At 53.5% G+C, this 18,199-nt stretch overlaps 1 protein-coding gene across 2 annotated transcripts in view; it reads right to left on the bottom strand.

The window, feature by feature from the left end:
- Positions 1–6,016: 6,016 nt before the first annotated feature.
- The window catches only part of Tcp11l2 (t-complex 11, testis-specific-like 2), a 33,097-nt gene continuing 20,914 nt past the window's right edge, over positions 6,017–18,199 (bottom strand). For both annotated transcript variants that reach the window (XM_005374618.2, XM_005374617.2), the window contains exons 7-10: positions 12,973–13,145; positions 12,621–12,802; positions 9,532–9,704; positions 6,017–6,659 (exon numbers count right to left, since the gene is read on the bottom strand). In XM_005374618.2, the coding sequence (XP_005374675.1) occupies positions 6,415–6,659; positions 9,532–9,704; positions 12,621–12,802; positions 12,973–13,145 (773 nt within the window). In that variant the 3' untranslated portion in view covers positions 6,017–6,414. The remainder of the gene's footprint in view (positions 6,660–9,531; positions 9,705–12,620; positions 12,803–12,972; positions 13,146–18,199) is intronic.

Here is an 18,199-nt window from a genome sequence, read left to right as displayed (position 1 = left end):
AGGCCAGGCCTGGCCGCTGACCTGCACCTCCATCGAGGGCCTGGCGACGGCTGCTGCTGTCACTCAGTCACAGGACGGGGCTCGGCGCAGGGCTGCCGGGCCGGCACTCGCAGGCTCTAACCCGTCATTTGCTCCTAAGCAAACTCGTATTGAGTCATTTGAAAACTGCAATGTGTGATGATGAACTTAATATCACATTCGCAGCCTGAAGCTGGATTCTCTCCTGTTTCTCCGGGAAGTGGAGGGCTGGTCCCAGTCCCAGAGTGCTCCCCCAGGCCTCTGGCCTTGGCCGCCCCGGCCCTCCCACTGCAGCCCGCGCCCATGGCGGGCGCAGAGCCTCTTTCCGACCGACGCCCTAAGAGGCCAGAGTTTTGAAACCAAAAAGTCAGTCACAGTCTTGTGATTTCTCTCTCGTGCTTCCCGGTGGTTTGAACAGAGAGAGGACTCTCAGAGACCCGGTGAGGAGCTGCACAGCCGTGGGCAGGCCAGGGAGGACATCCCGGAGGCAGAGGCGACCAGGGCCGCTCAGGGATGGGGAGCATCTGTCACTAGCCTCCTTACTCTGCCAGGTACTGAACAACATGTGTGAGCCAGTTCTCCCCCAGATGGTCACCCCCAGGGCTAGGATGATCCCCACTTGACAGGCAAGAGACGGGCTCCCAGCGCGCAGGGCCTCGCCCGGACCCCGCAGCGGCCCGTGCATCCGCGCTGTGCCACTGGCCTAGAGCAGGGCAGGCGGACACGCGTCGGGGCAAGGTGCGGGCTGGCGGTGCACTCGCCACATGATGGCCAGGGAGAGCCGCTGTCGCCGGGCACTGGGCAAGGGACGGATGTGTTGGTGACACTGACAGTCAGAGCCGGGCCACGTGGGCCTTCAGAGGGTGTTTGAAAACTCAGGCCTCCCTCGGACAGCTTCAGCATGCAGGCGCCAGAGACAGAAGAAAAAGGTTACTTCTCTTACGAAAACCTCGGTGCACTCAGCCTCGACAGACGTGCATGAGCTGGTGTGGCAGCCCAGGGCTGCGGTCCCAGCACGCAGGAGGCTGAGGCCAGCCTGGGCTCCGTAGTGAGTCCCTGTCTCAAAAACCACAAAAAACAGGCCCTTCCATCCAGACCAAAAGAACTAGAAGTCTCATTTCACAAATTACATGGTGAAGGTGAGCATGAGAGACTTTTATTTTTGTCTTCATTTTTGGAGGTAGCAGGCTCATGTATAGCCCTAACTGGTGTCAAACTTGTGATCCTCCTGCCTCAGCCTCCCGAGTCCTGGGGTTATGGGGCTGCATGCCTAGATTTGGAAGAGCCTCCTAAGTACTGTAAGCAGAGAACATACTGCTTTTCCATCTGGACCTCGTAGTCCAAAGCCCTCAGCTGCCGCGCATGCCCAGTGTGTGGCCTGTTTTCCCTGGGAAGCCCGCCTTTGCTCCATGCAACTTTTTACCAGACCACAAGGTCCAGCTGAGCCTCCACCGACAGCCACACAGGGCGGAAGTAAGGGAACTGGGGACACCGGATGTGGAAACCCCACCCACCAACGTGGGCACATCCACACTGACGTGTGCGGATCCAAATCATATACTCTCCTGGCACAGTTTTGGTTACGACACCCAAAAAGAGGACATCCAGAAGCTGGAAGGTAGATGCCAAGCCAACGTCCAGCAGCGCCACAGCAGAGGGACGCCCTTGAGTCAGTGACCTAAGCGGCCCATGGCAAGTGGCTAAGGCCACCCAGCCCAGGGCCAGGGTCTTTGTCAGTTTCAAACAGCAGTAACAGCTCTGGGGTCGTGAGCAGCGTTCCTCAGCCTCCCTGGCCTCCTGTGTCCATCTGGAAATCATGCCCTGGGCGCAGTTAGTTTATATACGGTGACTTGGGTGGGCCCCGCCGTATGGCAACTGCTCAGTTATTACTGTTCAGTTATTAAATTCCCAAAGACATAACATTCCAATTCACTGTCTTTTTATTTTTTATTTTATTTTTTGGAGACGGGGTCCAGGCTGGTCTTGAAATAACAGCAGTCCTCCTGCCTCGGCCTTCTAAGTGCTAGGATCACAGGCATGTGGCACATGCCCAGCTCCATTCAGCCTTGCAGCACCCCTGCAGGTGCAGCTGTGGAGGAGTCCCCAAGTGTCCCTTCTTCCTTGGGAAGGCCAACAATAAGCTCCCAGGTTCCTTTTCTTTGAAACAAGCTACGTGACGAGCTCACAGACGCAAGCTAAAGTTTCCCTCCAAAAACAGAGCAAGAGGACATCAGCTGATACAGATTCCTTCTGTAGAAGTTTAGGTTAGGTCATCACTGGCTCCTCACTGAAACGGGGAGCCATGGTGTTTGTCACTGACCTTTGACACTGACCCCAAGGACGGTCACTGCAGCCTCTCTGCACCCTTGAGTTTCTCTGCCAGTGACGATCACTGTGCTTAATGAACCGCCGCTCCGAGGAGGTGTGACAGTCTTTGTTCTTCCGCGGTTACGCACTTCATGGTCACATCTGAAAACGCTGAGACCCTTGAAGTTTGTAAGAGGCTGAGATGCATTAGGTCCAGTCGTAACGCAGCTGGCTCTGCCCCGCTTCAGGGTGTGCAGGCGACTGCACAAGCTCCTCTGTGTCCCGTTAGCTGTGAGGTAGCGGGTAGCTGGGAGACAGGTGAACACTAGGTCAGGCAGAAACCCGAAGCTTGGGAGGTTCACAGCTATGAAATAGTAGGAATGTGAGCCAGGTATAGTAGCGCACGCCCGTAATCCCAGCACTCAGGAGGCGGAGACAGGAGGATCTCTGAGAGTAGGAGGCAGCTTGGGCTACATCGTTCAAGGGCATCCTGAACTACATAGGAGACCCTCTTCCCAAAATCCCCATGATAATAAAAAATAAGTACTAGGGATTCTTGCGACTTGTGGTTGCATGCCAGGTTCTCTCAGGGATGAGTGGAGAGAGAGGGCAGGCAGGAGTGGAACTGCGAGGCGCGTAGGAGGGAGAGGGAAAACCGAGGGCGGCCAGGCTGCGGGGGGGCCCTGTCACTCGCCTCTGGCTCAGAACCCTCCCAACGGAACTGGCCGAAGAGCCGAGGGGGCAGCCCAGCAGGCGGGCGCAGGGGCACAGGGACCCCAGGCTGCTGAGCCCAAGCACAAGGCGGGGCGCGGGCTCCTGGAGGCCACTGGGTCTCTGAAAGAGGAGAGGCCAGGAGCAGATCTGCGTGCTGTGGCGGGGTCCCTGCCCGCAGAGCCACGCAGGCCCACACTCAGCCCGCTTCCCGGAGGAGGAAGCGCACGGGCTTCTCGGGGCAGCCCGAGAGGTCTGGGGTGCCCGCCTCGGCCTGGGCGCAGTCCCGCCTCCCTCGCAGGCAGACCTGGCCATGGATCGAGCCCTGGCCAGCGGGGCTGAGTGGATACGCGATCCCTCCCTTCCCCGCATGCTGAGAGACTAGGGGGACAGCAGGTGGACGGAGGAAGCCTGGCCAGGCGGCCCCTGCCTGTCATCCCAGCACTGTGGGTGGGGACGCTGAGGCAGGAGGGTCGGAAGTTCAGGCCCAGCCTGGGTAATTTAGCAATTTAGCAAGACCCTGGCAAAAACATAGTATCAAAAACGGGCTGGGATATAGCTCAGTGGGAAGGCGCGGGGCTCCGTGCGCGGTGCTGCGGTGGTGCTGACGGCAAAGGCTGGCGGTGCGTGGTTCCCTCCTCACGTGTCGTTCTCGGGAGCACTGCGTTTGGGGGAGTCCCTCACGCACTTCTCACACTCCACTTTTCATCTGCTCCTCAGCCCACCCGCTAGGGGCCGTCAGCGGGACCCCAGGACGTCAGGGGCAGCATCCCCTCACCCCTCCTTGAGGTGAGAGCCAGGTGCTAAGGCCGGCCTCCGCCAGCCCCATGGTACATCCAGGACCCAGAGCCTCAAGCAGAGGTATTGAGATGCCACCCGGCGCCCCGCCCTCTTCCTGCTGCGTTCAGGCCGTGCCCCCCGCCCTTGCCCAGCCCAGCTCGAGTCCAGGTGGACTCAGACTGCCCCGCACCGCCTGGTCTCCTCCTCCCGGCCTCAGTTGAGCCCCGTTTATTCCCCAGGCATGTGTTCCCACGTGGGTGCGTGTGTGCACCCACACGAACATGCTGCAGTGCGCTAGACCACCCGAAGAGCTCGCTGCCAGGGCACCCTTCCCTGCACGTGAATCTGCTCACGGCCTCTCCTGTTTCAGAGAGCCAGTGACCTCTACCCCTCCCAGGGCAGTGTGGCCCCCAAGAGTCCCGCGCCCGGGCTTAGCAGCCTGGTGCCCCTGTGCCCCTGGCTCTGCCTGCTGGGCTGCCCCCTCTTGGCTCTTGGCCAGTTCTTGTTTTAGGAACTGTTTGAAGCCTTCATGTTTTAGCACAAGAATTACCTTCCTCATGAAATCGTTTGATGCTTTTTTTCCCCCAGCACCAACTGTATTGCTTTATAATGGTTATTACAGTTTACCATCATTATTCACAATTTTGTCCTTTGTACTAGATGATAAACTCAAGGACAGTCTCTCTGACCATCTATGTATCACACTGGGATACTTTTTGGTACATAGTAGGTGCTTAATAGGCGACTGTCAGCTGAATGCATGCATGAATGCGTGAATGAATGAGGGGGCATGGTGTGATGTCCGTAAGGCTCCAATATTGGCCCAAGTGTCGTCCTAGAATGGTGCTGGCCAGTCTGCAGTCCATGTGCTGCGGGTTCACCATCACTGTTCAGCACAAGCACAGTAAACGTCTCAATATCCCACCTCCAGGTTACCCAAAGTTAGAAAACAGAGACACGGGCTATCTTGAAATATTTTTTAATGTTTTAAAATTTAGTGCACACAGTACATGTTTTAACCAGAAGACAAAAATGTATATATGGTACTTAATAAAGTTTCCATTACAAAAGAAGACCACGTTAGGAAACATCCAAAGTAGAAGTGAAGCTAAAGACTAAATAAACCATGTGCTAAGGGAGATGATGTAAAAATCCTCATAAATGTAGCTTCCTGAATCCAGACTTGAGACAGATTTTGCCACTTAAAAAAAAAAATCAGAATGCCCTTCATGTTAAACACACTTAAAAAAAAAAAAAAAAAACTTTGCACATTGCTTTCCTGCAGGCGGCTGCAGTATAATCAAGTATATCAATGAGTATCGACTGGATTCCAAGCTGATAATAAAAGGCTACGCCAACTGCTAAGCACACAGCTCACCTCCGGCAGCGACACAGAACGCCATGCACCTGTGCCTCGCCTGTCTGGCCGGACGTCCCCCCCTGTGCCCCGGGAAGCACACTGAGCCGGCGGGGCTGTGGGCGCTGGGACCAGCAGCCTTTAGCACAGGCTGCGTGATGTCTGAACCCCGGAAGGCGGCAGCGAGACCGCAGGGGGGACGGGATGGGCACAGCGGCGGTGCGCTTCGCGGTGAATGCACACGGCTGCTCCCGTGGACAGGGTGGCTGGCGTGGGTCCTGAGCATTTTGGGAGAAAAAAACTGAAATTCACAATTTCCTGAAAATTTGGCAGGTCCTCCAAAATGCAAAGATGAGAATTTACTGCCTGGAACAGTGAATTAGCACCATCCTGGAGGTGGGGAGAGACGCTCGCGTGCACTCTTACCTCCTGGCCACGCTTCGCCACCCAATGGCTGATGGTCCCGGGCCCTTCGGAAGCAAACAGCCCCCCGTGCGTTTCGTGCAGCTGAAGCACTTTCTAGACCAAGGGGCACCAAACCAGGACTCAACGCTCAGGATGGCAAACGAAGAGTCCACTCAGAAGAGCGGCGCAGTCATGGCAGGGTCAGCACAAAAGGCATTTGCTGGTTAGGTTACATGGTTAGGACACCCAGAGTTTGAATGTGGGGTTTTTTTTTTTTCTATGTTTTTTTGTGTGTATGTGTCTGAGGTTTGTAGTTCAGGCTGGCCTTGAACCACTGTGTAGCCCAGACTGGTTTCAAACTTGAGGCAATCCTCCTGCCTCAGCCCCCAAAATGCTGGGATTACAGGCATGCGCCACCATGCCTGGCTTTCAACTTTCTTTTTTTTTTTTTTTTTTTTTTTGGCTTTCAACTTTCAACCCTGAAGGAGTTATACTCAAGTTCAAAATCATTTGATAGGATTAGTAATAAACGAGGAAAGCCTCTTGCAGGCTGAAAGTACAAGCCAAATACAAATGTTGAAGAAGACCCAAGTATTATGTAGGTAATATAATTACAAATTCCTCTGTCTGTTAAAAATGTCTGTTTTAAACTTGAAAAAGATGTGCAAATGGAGTCTGTGTGACCTGATGTGTCTTGTGACCTAACATTGCCAGAGCACACAGACCCAAGCCTGTACCAGGCCAGTACTGAGACCACGCTGGGTCTGTAATGCCACCATGAAAGTGACGGGCGTCTGCGTGCTGGGCACCATCTCCGCCCTGGCACCAGCTCGTCTTCAGTTGGCCGGGAGCGAGGCGCCCACCTCCTGGCTGGCCTCCGCCCCGAACAGCAGCTTTCGGAGGATATTTGCATAGAACGGTCCGTACACCTGCATGTTCAGGTTCACAAGGTTCACGAATTGAGTCCCCAGCGCTTCCAGCTCTGGCTGAATGACAGTCAGGCCCCCTGGGATGGGGGGCATGGACTTGAGGGGGGCCGGAAGGCAAAGGAGGCTTTTCATGTAGAGCCGGATTCGTTTATCTGAAGGAAAAAGTATTAAAACACATAGTGTTTCAAAACAAGAACAAGGCCGGGGATATAGTTCAGTGGCACAGCGTCTGTCTGGCAAGCATGAGACTGTGAGTTTGATTCCCGGTACCAAAAAAAACCCAAATAAACAAGAACAAGTCATTAGAGTGAGCCGTTTGCATCAACAGCCCAGTTCCTTGGCGTTCCCAGGTTCCGTCCTCCCTCTCTGCCCACTTTTGCTGCACTTGCTGGTGATGACCACGCTAACGAGGGGAGACAGAGTCTTCTAGCTGACCCCGGCCCAGATCCACCTGCCACCAGCCAACTCGCACATGCTTGCAAGAGCCAAGGTTGGGATGCGCAGGGCCACTGACTCAAGCCACTGCTGGCCACAGGTGCAGAAGGAAGTCCACCAACACCAAAAGATCTTCCTGACTGCACCCATAGGCTTGTGAGGAGCAAGAGATTATTTGTTTTTAAACTCCAGCATGTGGGGACACTCGTTACACAGCAGCAGCTCACTGAGTTACCCATACAGAGCCCTTGTGAGGGAGCTCTGGCCCGAGTTCATCCTTAACATCCCAAATGCCATTGGGCACACTGAGGCTCAGCCCTGAGAGTAGCCAGTCTGTGGTCAGGTTGTGTGTGTGTGTGTGTGTGTGTGTGTGTGTGTGTGTGTGTGTGTATGTGTTTGGTGGTATTTGCTTAAAAACAAGCCATTTAAAAACCAAAGAACTTCACATAGAAATTCAGGATTTTGTTCTTTTGGAGAAACCTAGAGATCTGTCAAATGCAGGTGGTGGAGTCCAAACCACAGGGCAAGGTGGCCCCACAGCTAGGTTTGCTCACGGTCACAGTTCCTGCCTGCTGTTCTGCCACAATTTTTAAAAAGCACTCTCATGGGTGTCCTACTGAGACAGTCAACGGTACAATCTCCCTGCACGGGGCCACCTCCAGCCCAGGGCGGCTGCACACAAGCACACAGGCACTGTCACCGGGGCGATGGTGGGACAGCACACAAGTGTCCGGCCAAGCTGACTGCTGCTCATGGGCCCCAAGTCTCTCTCTAGCTCCGGAAACAAAATCCTCACAAATAAGAGTTGTCTGTGAAGAGTACAGAGCAGTGACCTTGGACAAGGGCAGGAGAATAAAACGCTGATCGTGGAACACTTCTCCCGGAAGCCACACGCCATGTGTCAGGCAGAACTGTCTCCTAAGGCACCCTTCCACCTGATCTCTCAGGGTCGGACATCCCTTTGGCTTAGGCTGAAGACCTCCCGCTGTGGTTCCGGTTCTGCGGCACCTGCGGGCAGACCGGCTTGCCTCAGCCCTGCCGTTTAGCCTGCGAGCTCTCCCAGGGCTCGGGCCCCGTCTCGCTGTCTTTATATCCCTGGCCTGGCGTGCGGTGGGCCCATCACAGATGCAGCTGAGTCTCAGGAAGGAGAACTTTGCATCCGTAAGTAATTTTTACCTGACTCTTCTATCTATCTATCTATCTATCTATCTATCTATCTATCTATCTATCTATCTATCTTTTTGAGACAGGGTGTCACTGAATTATAGTCCAGGGTGGTCTTGAACTCACTATATGGCCCAGACTAACCTCGAACTCACGGCAATCCTCCTGCCTCAGCCTCCCAAGTGCTGGGATTACACACGTGTGCTACCACACCCAGCTCTAGCTCTTGTGTACATGTGGAAAAAATTGGTTTGAAAGAAAATTTTTCAAATTATCTTGCTTTGTTTTTGAGGCAGGGTCTTGCTATGTAGTTTAAGCTGGTCTTGAGCTCATGGTATAGCGTGGCTCTAATTCTTCTTTCAAAATGGTGATGAACACAGTGGGGAGTATAATCCCTTTGCTAAGTAAGTAGCACATCAAGCCTGGTGTGGTAGGACACACCTCTAATCCCAGCACTCCAGGAGGAAGAGGCAGGAAGATTGCAAATTTAGGCCCAGCTTGGACAATTTAGCAACTGAATGAGACCCTGTCTCAAAATAAAAAATGAAACTAAGGCTGAGGATATAGCTTAGTGTGAAGGCCTGGGTTCAACCCCAGGAGTGCTGAGATGGATAGCCGGATAAGAGTAGATAGCCATCACCTAAGAGCACAAGAAGGCAGACAGGCTGCAGGTGCCCTGTACGGGAGAGAACCCTCAGCCAGGCCTGGCCACGTCTTGCCCATATCCCTGATCTTTCTAAGCACTGAATTTATCCCAGGTTCTCTGCACGCAGAAAATCCAGAAGCGATCTGCCTGCTCAGCTTCCCTCGCACCTGCTTCCCACACCCTCACAGGTGGGTCTGTGTCATCACAGCGGCAGTCCACATGCAGCCGGCTACGATGCCCTTGCAACACTGTCCCTGTGCCAACAGCGCCAACAGCACACCTCGTCCTGCCTCTGCGGGTGCCAGGCCCGCTAGGGCGAAGGGCGCTGGCTCGGGGCCCCGGGAGACTGGCAGGCAGTGTCACTTTCCCAAGGGCCACTCACTGCCTGAGGCGTTGAAGACTGCAGGTGCAAGATCACCCCACGACACATCCAGGGAGGAAGCGGACACTTAGACCTTTTGCAGTGGGAACATGTATTCCCATGGCTAACATTTGGCCCCCAAAAGCAGGTGTGGGCTGAGTATCCACTACCCAAATGCCTGGGATCAGAAGTGCTTCCAACTGCAGGTTTTTTGTTGTGTTTTGTTTGTGGGGGGAACATTTATATGAACTTCACCAGTTGCGCATCCCTAATCTGAAAAACTGAATTCCAAAATGCTCCAACACCCACTTTAAGTCATGGGTCTAAGACTAAGAGATGATTGACACCGTTAGTTATAAAACCAGCAAGTTAAAGCGAATTGGAGTTAAAGCAGAAGCCGGTGGATATGAGGACTCACCAATCAAGGAGCGGATGGGATTGTTCTCCTCCTTGAGGCTGGAAAATTGACCTACGAGATTATCTTGAACCTCAGCACCCAAAGCTGGGAAGCTTCTGTCTGCCAGCGCCCTGTTCAGCTCAGCACAAGTCTGGACACCAATGGAACACAACGCGTCCTGCAGATTAAAGGTCCTACAAAACAGCACACAGAACCCATCAGGAACAGTTCTTGTTCTTTGGTTTTTGTTTTGCTTTGAAAGATGCCAACTTATTTGTGATATCGACCAACTTTCTCTTCTACCAACAATAATTACTTCCATTAGAATAAATACAGAAAATAGTAACTCTTTCCAAGCACCAGCCATAACATGGAACAGAATTTAAACTGCTTAAAACCACACAACAGTGCAAGCCTGGGCAGAAGAACTCAGCCCTTGAAAATAAGTCTGCAAGCTCTGCGCAGTGGCAGTATTGTAGCCAATGAGGTTTATCCAAGGTGCGATTATTGCTAATTGAAAATAAGTCTGCTACCCCATAGACACGCAGGCTGTCAGCGATGGACAGAAAATACCAATCCACTCCTCAAAGTAAATCTGTAGCCTGAAGTGACCCATTCATACATTTTATTTTAATGTGCTTGGACAATGAAGTAGAATTGATTCATTTTTCTTCCCTTGAGCAGTCAATCTGTAGCATCAATCAAACACGACGGATGCGGATATTTAGAGATCAAAGTACCTAAAACTCTGCACTGGTCAATGAATCTCACTCATCATTATGTTCAAGTAACTGATGAATGATACCAAATACACAGGATCCAGAAACCTGAGCCAGGCTGGTGGCACACCCCTGTAATCTCAGCACTCAAGAGGCTGAGGCAGGAGGATCTTTGCGAGTTCGAGGCCAACCTGGGCTACAAAGTGAGCTCAAGGCCAGCTTGAACTGTGTCAAAAAGATGAAACAAACAACAAAAAAGAAACATTGTGAATAGCACCCAAGGGGTGGGTTCCTTAATGGGTAAGGAAAAGCGGTCCCTAAGGCACTGTTGGAGCTACGATTTTAAGGAACGATGATGACAAATTGTACCCCAATACCTGGAGAGGGCCTCTAAGATGAATCTCTGTGTGAATGGGAGTTAAAGGAAGAGCAGCGGTGGGATGGAGTGAACGGGAGCGCACACAGGCTGTCAGGCAGACTGGGTTTCAAATCCCGGCTCTGCCTCTGAGCCTGCCGCATCCCTAAGCTGGCTCTTAGCAAATGCTCAAGTGTGCAGTGAGCGCTAATAGGGACGCACAGGAAGGATGCTGTTCCCGCCACCGAACTGCAAGGTCAAGTCCTCCGCTTCCGCCTGACTTCGGGCTTCCACAGTCCAAGGGGAGGCAACGCCCAATTTCACCTCCTGAATTCTTAGCCACTACGAAGTCCTGGCTGAGCTTTGTCCAGCTTTCAACCAGTGAGCGCCCGGGTTAAAGGAGAGATTAAATGTCAGCATAAGCCACGGCTGCTGTCCACAACGAAGGCGAGGCTTGCTCATTTCCACCGCTCAGTGTCCAACCCACCAACAGGACAACAAGGGCTACGGGCTACTTGGAAATCATCTGCCTGTTATGAATCACCCTATCACTTCCGAGGATAACCGAGAACAGATTGTGCTCATTTCCTAAGAAAAGAGAAAAAAAATTAAAGATCCAGGTGAACAACCAGATAAAACTGGGAAGAAGGTGATTTCACCACACTCATCGAGCACACGCGCCGTGCCAGACACTGCACTCGCGTTTCACACGGATCTCTTCCGGTCCGACCCCGCCAAGGTGGGTGTATTATCAGTCCCCTTTCACAGGTGAGAAAGTGAAGCTCAGAGTGATCCGGGAACTTGTTTAAAAAATAAATAAGACAGAGCCGGGTGTGACGGCACACTCGGGGTGAGGACACGCTAAGACCGAGGGCTCCAGGAACACGCGTGACTGCATAGGGCAGGTCAGCACCGGCACTGGGGAGCCCAGCCAGGCCGGAGAGAGGCAGGCGGGGCTCAGGCTTCTGCTCGTCCTTTCCAGCTGTGCAGCCCAAGGTCTAGCCTTTTTCTGAGCTTCAGCTCAAAATGAGACCTTGGGTTTTTTGTTTGTTTGTTTTTGTTTTTTATTTTTGTTTGAGACAAGGGCTCACTAGGTAGTTCAGGCTGGCCTCGAACTCAAGGCAATTCTCCTGCCTCAGCCTCCTGAATGCTGCAAATATAGGCGGGCACCACCATGCCCGGCTCCTGTTCTAAACTTTTATCCAATAAACTATGTGCTTGCTGATGCAGGGCAGGGGCATCTCCCCCGCTTGACAGCACAGCGGATACAGCCCTGCAGTAGCTCCAGCAGGATGTGCTGCCCCACGTAAAACCCAGGTGAACATGTGGCCGCGGACCAAGCTGGCATGCTCTGACCTGGACAGGATTTCAGCCAATGACCTAAATACGAAAGCTAAGCAGGACTCTAGGGAGCAATGAAAAGTGCGATACTAGATGTGAGTTTAGCAACATCAAGGGTTTCCCTACACGCGCGTCCCATGTTTGAAGGACAGAGCCGTCACCCTTCCTGAAGACTTCCTCACCAGCTGGACTGCTGAAGCCAGCACATGTCACACTGCAGAAAAATGAGGCCATCGGACAACTGCACCTGGAAAGCCCTCTGCGGTAGTTCGATTCTTGAACACTAGGCTGGGTGCATTTCCAGGTTTTGTTTGTTTTTTCCATAGTTCTGTCGAAGAAATTTTTTTTTTTTTAGACAGTCTGGCCTTGAACTTACTATGTAGCCCAGGCTGGCCATGAACTCTCAGTGATCTTCCTGCCTCAGCCTCTTGAGTACTAGGATTATAGGCGTGCTCCCAGACCAGGTGGTCACAGTCCTGAATCTACACCAATCACAGGTGGAAACTCTACCCTCATTCTGGCGATTGTAGTGGAAAATGCCTCCCCCTTTCTAGGCCTTCAGAGGTATTAAAAGATATTGTAGAAAAAGGAAATGCAGGGCAGCTTTCTCCGGATACACAGACGTCCAAGGTCACTCTTGTGCAGAATACGTGGGTCCTGGTGCACAGGAAACAGACACAAACGCGCACACTTACTCCCTGTGCATGTCCTCGAGGAGAACGGCGGCCACCCTCTTCCACCTGTGCTCCAGCCCGGGCAGGCCTTCCGTGACGGCGCCCACCGTGCTGCTGGTGATCAGCCATAGGCACGCCATCGTCTTCAGCTGGGGCAGCTTCTCTGCCAGCTCCTGAAGCCGGGCTCCATCTGTCAGGAGTGTCTAGCATGTTCATTTACAACGTAAGAATAGAAAGGGAAGCACAACACCGTGAAAATGTAAAACAAGCAACCTCTCATCCAAGCTCCCATTTTCCTCCGATTCCAGGAGGTCTTTCAACCTCAGGCAAAGCAGAGCCTAAGCACAAAGCCCCCGGGGCAGAGAAGCCTCACCTCGGGTAAGTCTCTCTTCTGGTAATCCCACTCCAACAGCTTCAGGTAACTGTTATTCAGCACCCGCCGCGGGCTCGGGCTTGGCGTGGAGTGATCTTCAGCCCCGGGAGGTAGAGAAAGCAGTTCTTCCTGCACAGATTCTCTTAACCACTCTGTCGTCTGACTGAGGGCATCTGAGGGTGACAAGGCCACGCGTTGGTCCCAGAGCTGATGCCCCTTCGATCTGCACCCCAGATGCTACAGATGCTACAGTGGCGCTGGGCTTGAGGGACAGGATCCAATCACGCCCAGTCCAGGCGCAGAGCCAGCCTGAGAGGTGCCGATCCGGGATCCTGGGCCACCCCCACCCAGAAGGGCTCCTCCTCGTGTCAGCCCCTCGTGGTCCTGCCCTCTCCATCCTAACGTCCTGCCACCACCAACCGCTTCAGTGAGGTCACTGTGAGAAATCCAAATAGAACCAAGCACTACATGACTGAGAGTGCTGATGTTTGTAGGCCCTGGGGGATAGCCCTTGAGACAGAGCCTCAAGAAGTTAGTCAGGGTCAGGTAAGATTATGACACTAGTGCCCTTAAAGAGAAGACAGGGACAGCTTCCCCTCTCTCTCCACACACACACCGAACCCAGGGGTTGTAAGAGGTAAGACCAGTCTGAAAGGCAAGAAGCACACTCTCCCCAGCAGTCCCTCAGCAGGCCCCCGGACCTCGGACTTCCCAGCCTCCGCAATGACTGAAACAAGAGTGCCTCACCAGTGGCCTGGTCTGTGGTGTTTTGCTACAGCTGCTGGAACACACCAAGACAAGGAGCCTCTCACATGGCTCAGGTTGCTCAGCACCTGTCCTCATTCCTTTTTATCGCTGAGTAGTACTCCATCATACGGATAGACAGCAGTGTCTATCCGCCCAGCTGCGGGAAGACTTGGGCTGTATCTGATTTGCGGTCGCACACACAAGGCTGCCGTGAACACCCATGTACAGGTTTCTGTATGAATGTGACTTTACATTACTCAGGGGCAGCGAATCAACACTGAGACTGCTAAGCAGCACGCTGAATGTCTGTTGAACAGAAACTGCTGAACTGTTTTCTAGAGTTTTGTCTTCATTTTTACTTTATTTAACTGTTATGTTTATCTAATTTAATATTTAGTAATGGTTATGTTTTCCAGCTCATGAAATTCCTGAAAATGTAGCAAATGGTTCCCAAGCGCACCCCTGGAAGAACCTGCTTCTAAAACGTCAAACAGGAGGACCCAGCGTACGCGAGCAGGGAGCCGCTTGACATGTATTCTGGACAGATCTGACAAGAACATACGCCACCTGCAGGACGGAGGCTGAGCAGCAAGAGAGGGCGAAAAGCGACACTGAACGGGAAGCAGCTGGGGGTGGTGAGGTTTGCGATGCAGGTGAATGAACCCCAATTAAAGCCAAGGCAGGGACTTGTGCACCGTTCTCCCGTGCAGTGAGCGGTTACGAGCGGCTGCATTTACTGCACGAGCCGAGCGACTCTGCTGCCTCACTCACCAGCCGAGAGCCTGGGCCAGGCTACTCAAGGGTCCCTAAATTGCCACATCTGTAGACCGGGAGGTGACTCCAGCATCCCTTCCTGAAGGTGTGGGAAGGATTCCACACACTCGCCCAGGCAGAGCACCTCGACCCACCCCTCACACAGAAGCAGTTGTGGAAGCAGCTCGTCTCACTCTGCAAACGCCTTTGCTTCCCTGTGGCTTGGTTTTGGTCCCTGAAGCTCAGGAGATGCAGGCCCACACCACAGCCGCCTTACTGCTGAAGCTGCCTGAGACGGGGCCTGGAACCCACGGCAGGCTATCTGGGGGAGGGGCTGGAACCAGGGATGACAACTACTATTTATTTATTTATTTATTTTTGGTTTTTCTCAGGTACTGGGAACCGAACTCACGACCTTGCGCTTGCCAGGCAGGCGCTTTTGCCGCTGAGCTAAAACCCCAGCCCCGTCGACTACTATTTAAAGATCAGTTAGCCTGCTAGCTTGAGGGACAGGAGTCCCAGCCGGTCCTGCGACATGAGAGCCCTATGTGTTAGAAGTGGTGTCACCTGGAAAACACATGTGACCCGAGAAGCCGGCGTGACCCAGCATCTGGCCAGGGCTGCCCAGAGGGAGCAGGGTGACAGGTGGCAAGGAAGGGAGGCAGTCCCCGAGCTGGATGGTTCAATGGGGGCATGGGCTGCTGCTAGACTACTCCCCTCCACTCTGCTGAACCTGGGCAACACCCCAGGCTCAACCTGAGCCCTGAGGTTGAAGTAAGAAAAACAAACAGCCCTGAGCGTGCCCTGGAAAATTCCCAAATCCCAAACCAGGATGCACGCATCCCAGACCCTCCTGGTCCCAGACCTTCCTTTCTGTCCTGCCTTCACCTGCAGCTCCCTGACAGTTCATGCATATCCGATGCACATCAAACCTCCAGTTACGACTGAGTGAGCTATGCACAAGCACACGTGTGATACATGAGCTGACAGAACCTCTTTCTGCTCACTCTGAGTGCACTATTGCCTAGTTACATGGTGCTGCTCTTTCCTTCCCATTGCAGGCTGTGTCTAAATCTCTGTCACACACAAGAACCCAGGAACCCACCCAGGACCCCATCGCCCGTGGTAACATTGTTAGGTGCCTAACAGTTACCGCTAGCAGAATCACCTGGACATCAGCTATTCCTGTTGACAAGAACCACACCCCACAGACTCCTGAAGATGCCCCCTAAGTGCTGGCCCCTCGAGTGGGGATCGGCCGTCCAGTTAATGGAAAGGAGATGGGACGAGGAGGTGCCCAGCACCCACCCTGACCAGCTACCACAGCCCAGGGCCCAGCTCCACCAACTGCCTCATGTGCTGACGTCCAAATTCTGCCAGAGCAGGAAGATACCTCCTTAGCCCTCATGGCGAGGATTCCTGGCCTTCAGTGTACCTCTGCCTTGGCACTGGTGACGAGTGGGCTGGAGGATCATTCGCTGTGGGGCCCTGAGCTGTTCATTACAGGACATTTAGCAGCACCTCTGGCCTCCAATGCCAGCAGCACTCCCTGTCCCTGTCCCCCCAGGTCGGGACAACCAAGCGTCTCTAGCCAGGGCTCAGTATCCTGGGGGGCCAAGTCACCCCCAGTGCGAAGTGACTCGGATGACACTTTTATTTCTGTTCACAAGTCCTTGCTCCTCCGTCAGGGGCCCAAGCCTAGCCCAGCAGGCCTGGGTGTGGGGCTCATCTGGCAAAACTCACTTCCTTTTCTGCAGACATCGTTCTGAGGTCCCCATGATAACGCCGGGGTCTGGTGGAATTGACATGCATACTGAGCACAGGTCCAGATTTTTAAGAAATGGCTACACTTCCTCCCCAGACCAGCGCTCGAGGAGGGGCGCTTCATGAGTAGCCGTTTGTGACAGTGAAGCCACATCGCCCCCGATTTCACAACTGCTTCTCCCAGTGGTTCTTGGTCTGTGAGCTCTGTTTATGAAGCTGTGAGAGGCTCACAGCCGTTACTAACAGACACCCCCAGAGGGACGGGAGTCATCAAGGCTGTAAGGACAGCGAGGCCGGGACCAGCCGCCGACGGCGGGGTCAGCTTTTACAGCTGACACCTGAAAGCCCACTTCGCCATCTCAAGCGAAAGCAAGTGTGGGGCTCAATGGCTCTCGGTTCTGATAGACTGTAAAACCACCCGGGGAGCTTTAAAAAAGAAGAGAGTCCCAGGCGCAGGTCCTAGAGGTTCCGATTTCCTCCGTCTGAGATGGGCCTGGCTGTCGGCGCTTAGACACGGCGGGTGGCACGGATGGCGGTGAAAGCGTGCCACACACACCTCAGCCTTCTCTCAGACCTGCCGAGCCCTTCAGCCCCACGTGGGGGCACCCGGCCCGTTTCACATCACACCGAGAGCAAGGCCGGCCCTCGAGGCACTCTGCGGCCTTGCTGCAACACGGACAAGAGCGAGAGCTGGACGGGCACCTCGCCAAGCGCTTGGGACTCCGGGCAGTGGACACGACCCCAGCTCAACAAGCGCAGCCGGGACAGAAACACGAGAACAGACCCGGGGCGCGTGCAGCTGCCTTTCCATGAGCACCGGACTTTCCGCTAGAAAGACGCAGCCGCTTCTGTGCCCGGCAGCGCCTGCCTGTCCTTCTGTCTTTCGGTACCGATTTGCTCTGAGAAGCCGGTTCCTGCATTCCAGCTCCACCTCCTACACTGGGGCTCGGCCAGCTGGGTCCTGCTCCCACCAGCTTTTCAGCCCAGAATGTCCAGGGACACCTGGGTCTGAGGTCACCTTTGCTGACCCCAGGCCGGAGATGGGCTCTCCCCTGCTTTCCCCCGCCCAACGCGTGGCCTGGCACACGGCCTCCAAACTCCTCCTCGGACGCTGTGACCTGCTTGGCCTTCCCTGACTTCCTTTAGGGGCGCAGCTAGAGTCGGCCTCTGCTGCCTGCAGTGTAACCCAGCTCACAGCTCACAGCACAGCACAGGGCCAGGAAACCCAGCGCAAGGAGGGGAAGCCACAGCTGGGGTCAGTTTGGGAGGCCGCCTTCCAGGCCTGGCCCCTCCTGTCTGGAAGCACCTCCGAACTGGGTGGGTCCTCACTCAGCACCAGGTGCTCTCGGCTAAAAGCTGTATAAAAACCTCACCTTAGGCAAAATAAAATACTTCCCTGTAGTCAAGTCAGAAATCTAGGGTACTTCTTTGTATTATTTTTCCAATAAAGTTATAAATAAATATATAAAAATGTACACACAAAAGTCCAACAGTCTGTTGTCCTTCTGTGTGATACTGTGGGGCTCTTATTTTGATATTCAGGCCCAGGGGCCAACTTCTGGCAGAGTGACCTGGGGACACAATCACCAGCTGACAGACTGTCTGTGCTCTGATTTCTTTTGCTGGCCAAAAGGCCCTCTGTGCGTAGCTGGATCTGCTCTACTTTAAAATCTCTAGAATTCAAGGTGAACTGTACAAATGGATCACTAACGCTGGGTTTCCAGGACAGAAGTAATTTGAGATGAGCAAAGTCATAATTCTGCCATATAGAACTGGGGAATTAGCCAAGACTCCAAGCTATCTTTTTTTTTTTTTTTTTTATAGAGACAGGTTCTAACTCTGTAGTACAGGATGGTTTTTAAATGCATTATGTAGCCCAGGCTGAACTCAAACTCAGAGCAATCCTCCTGCCTCAGCCTCCCAAGTACTGGGATTACAGGCTTGCACCTCCATGCCCAGCTAA

This window comes from Chinchilla lanigera, unplaced genomic scaffold, assembly GCF_000276665.1.
Source record: "Chinchilla lanigera isolate Chin_1 unplaced genomic scaffold, ChiLan1.0 scaffold00004, whole genome shotgun sequence".
NCBI classification, from domain to species: Eukaryota; Metazoa; Chordata; class Mammalia; order Rodentia; family Chinchillidae; genus Chinchilla; species Chinchilla lanigera.
The sequence above is the reverse complement of the archived record's forward strand: the minus strand, read 5'-3'. Positions and strand labels throughout refer to the sequence as shown.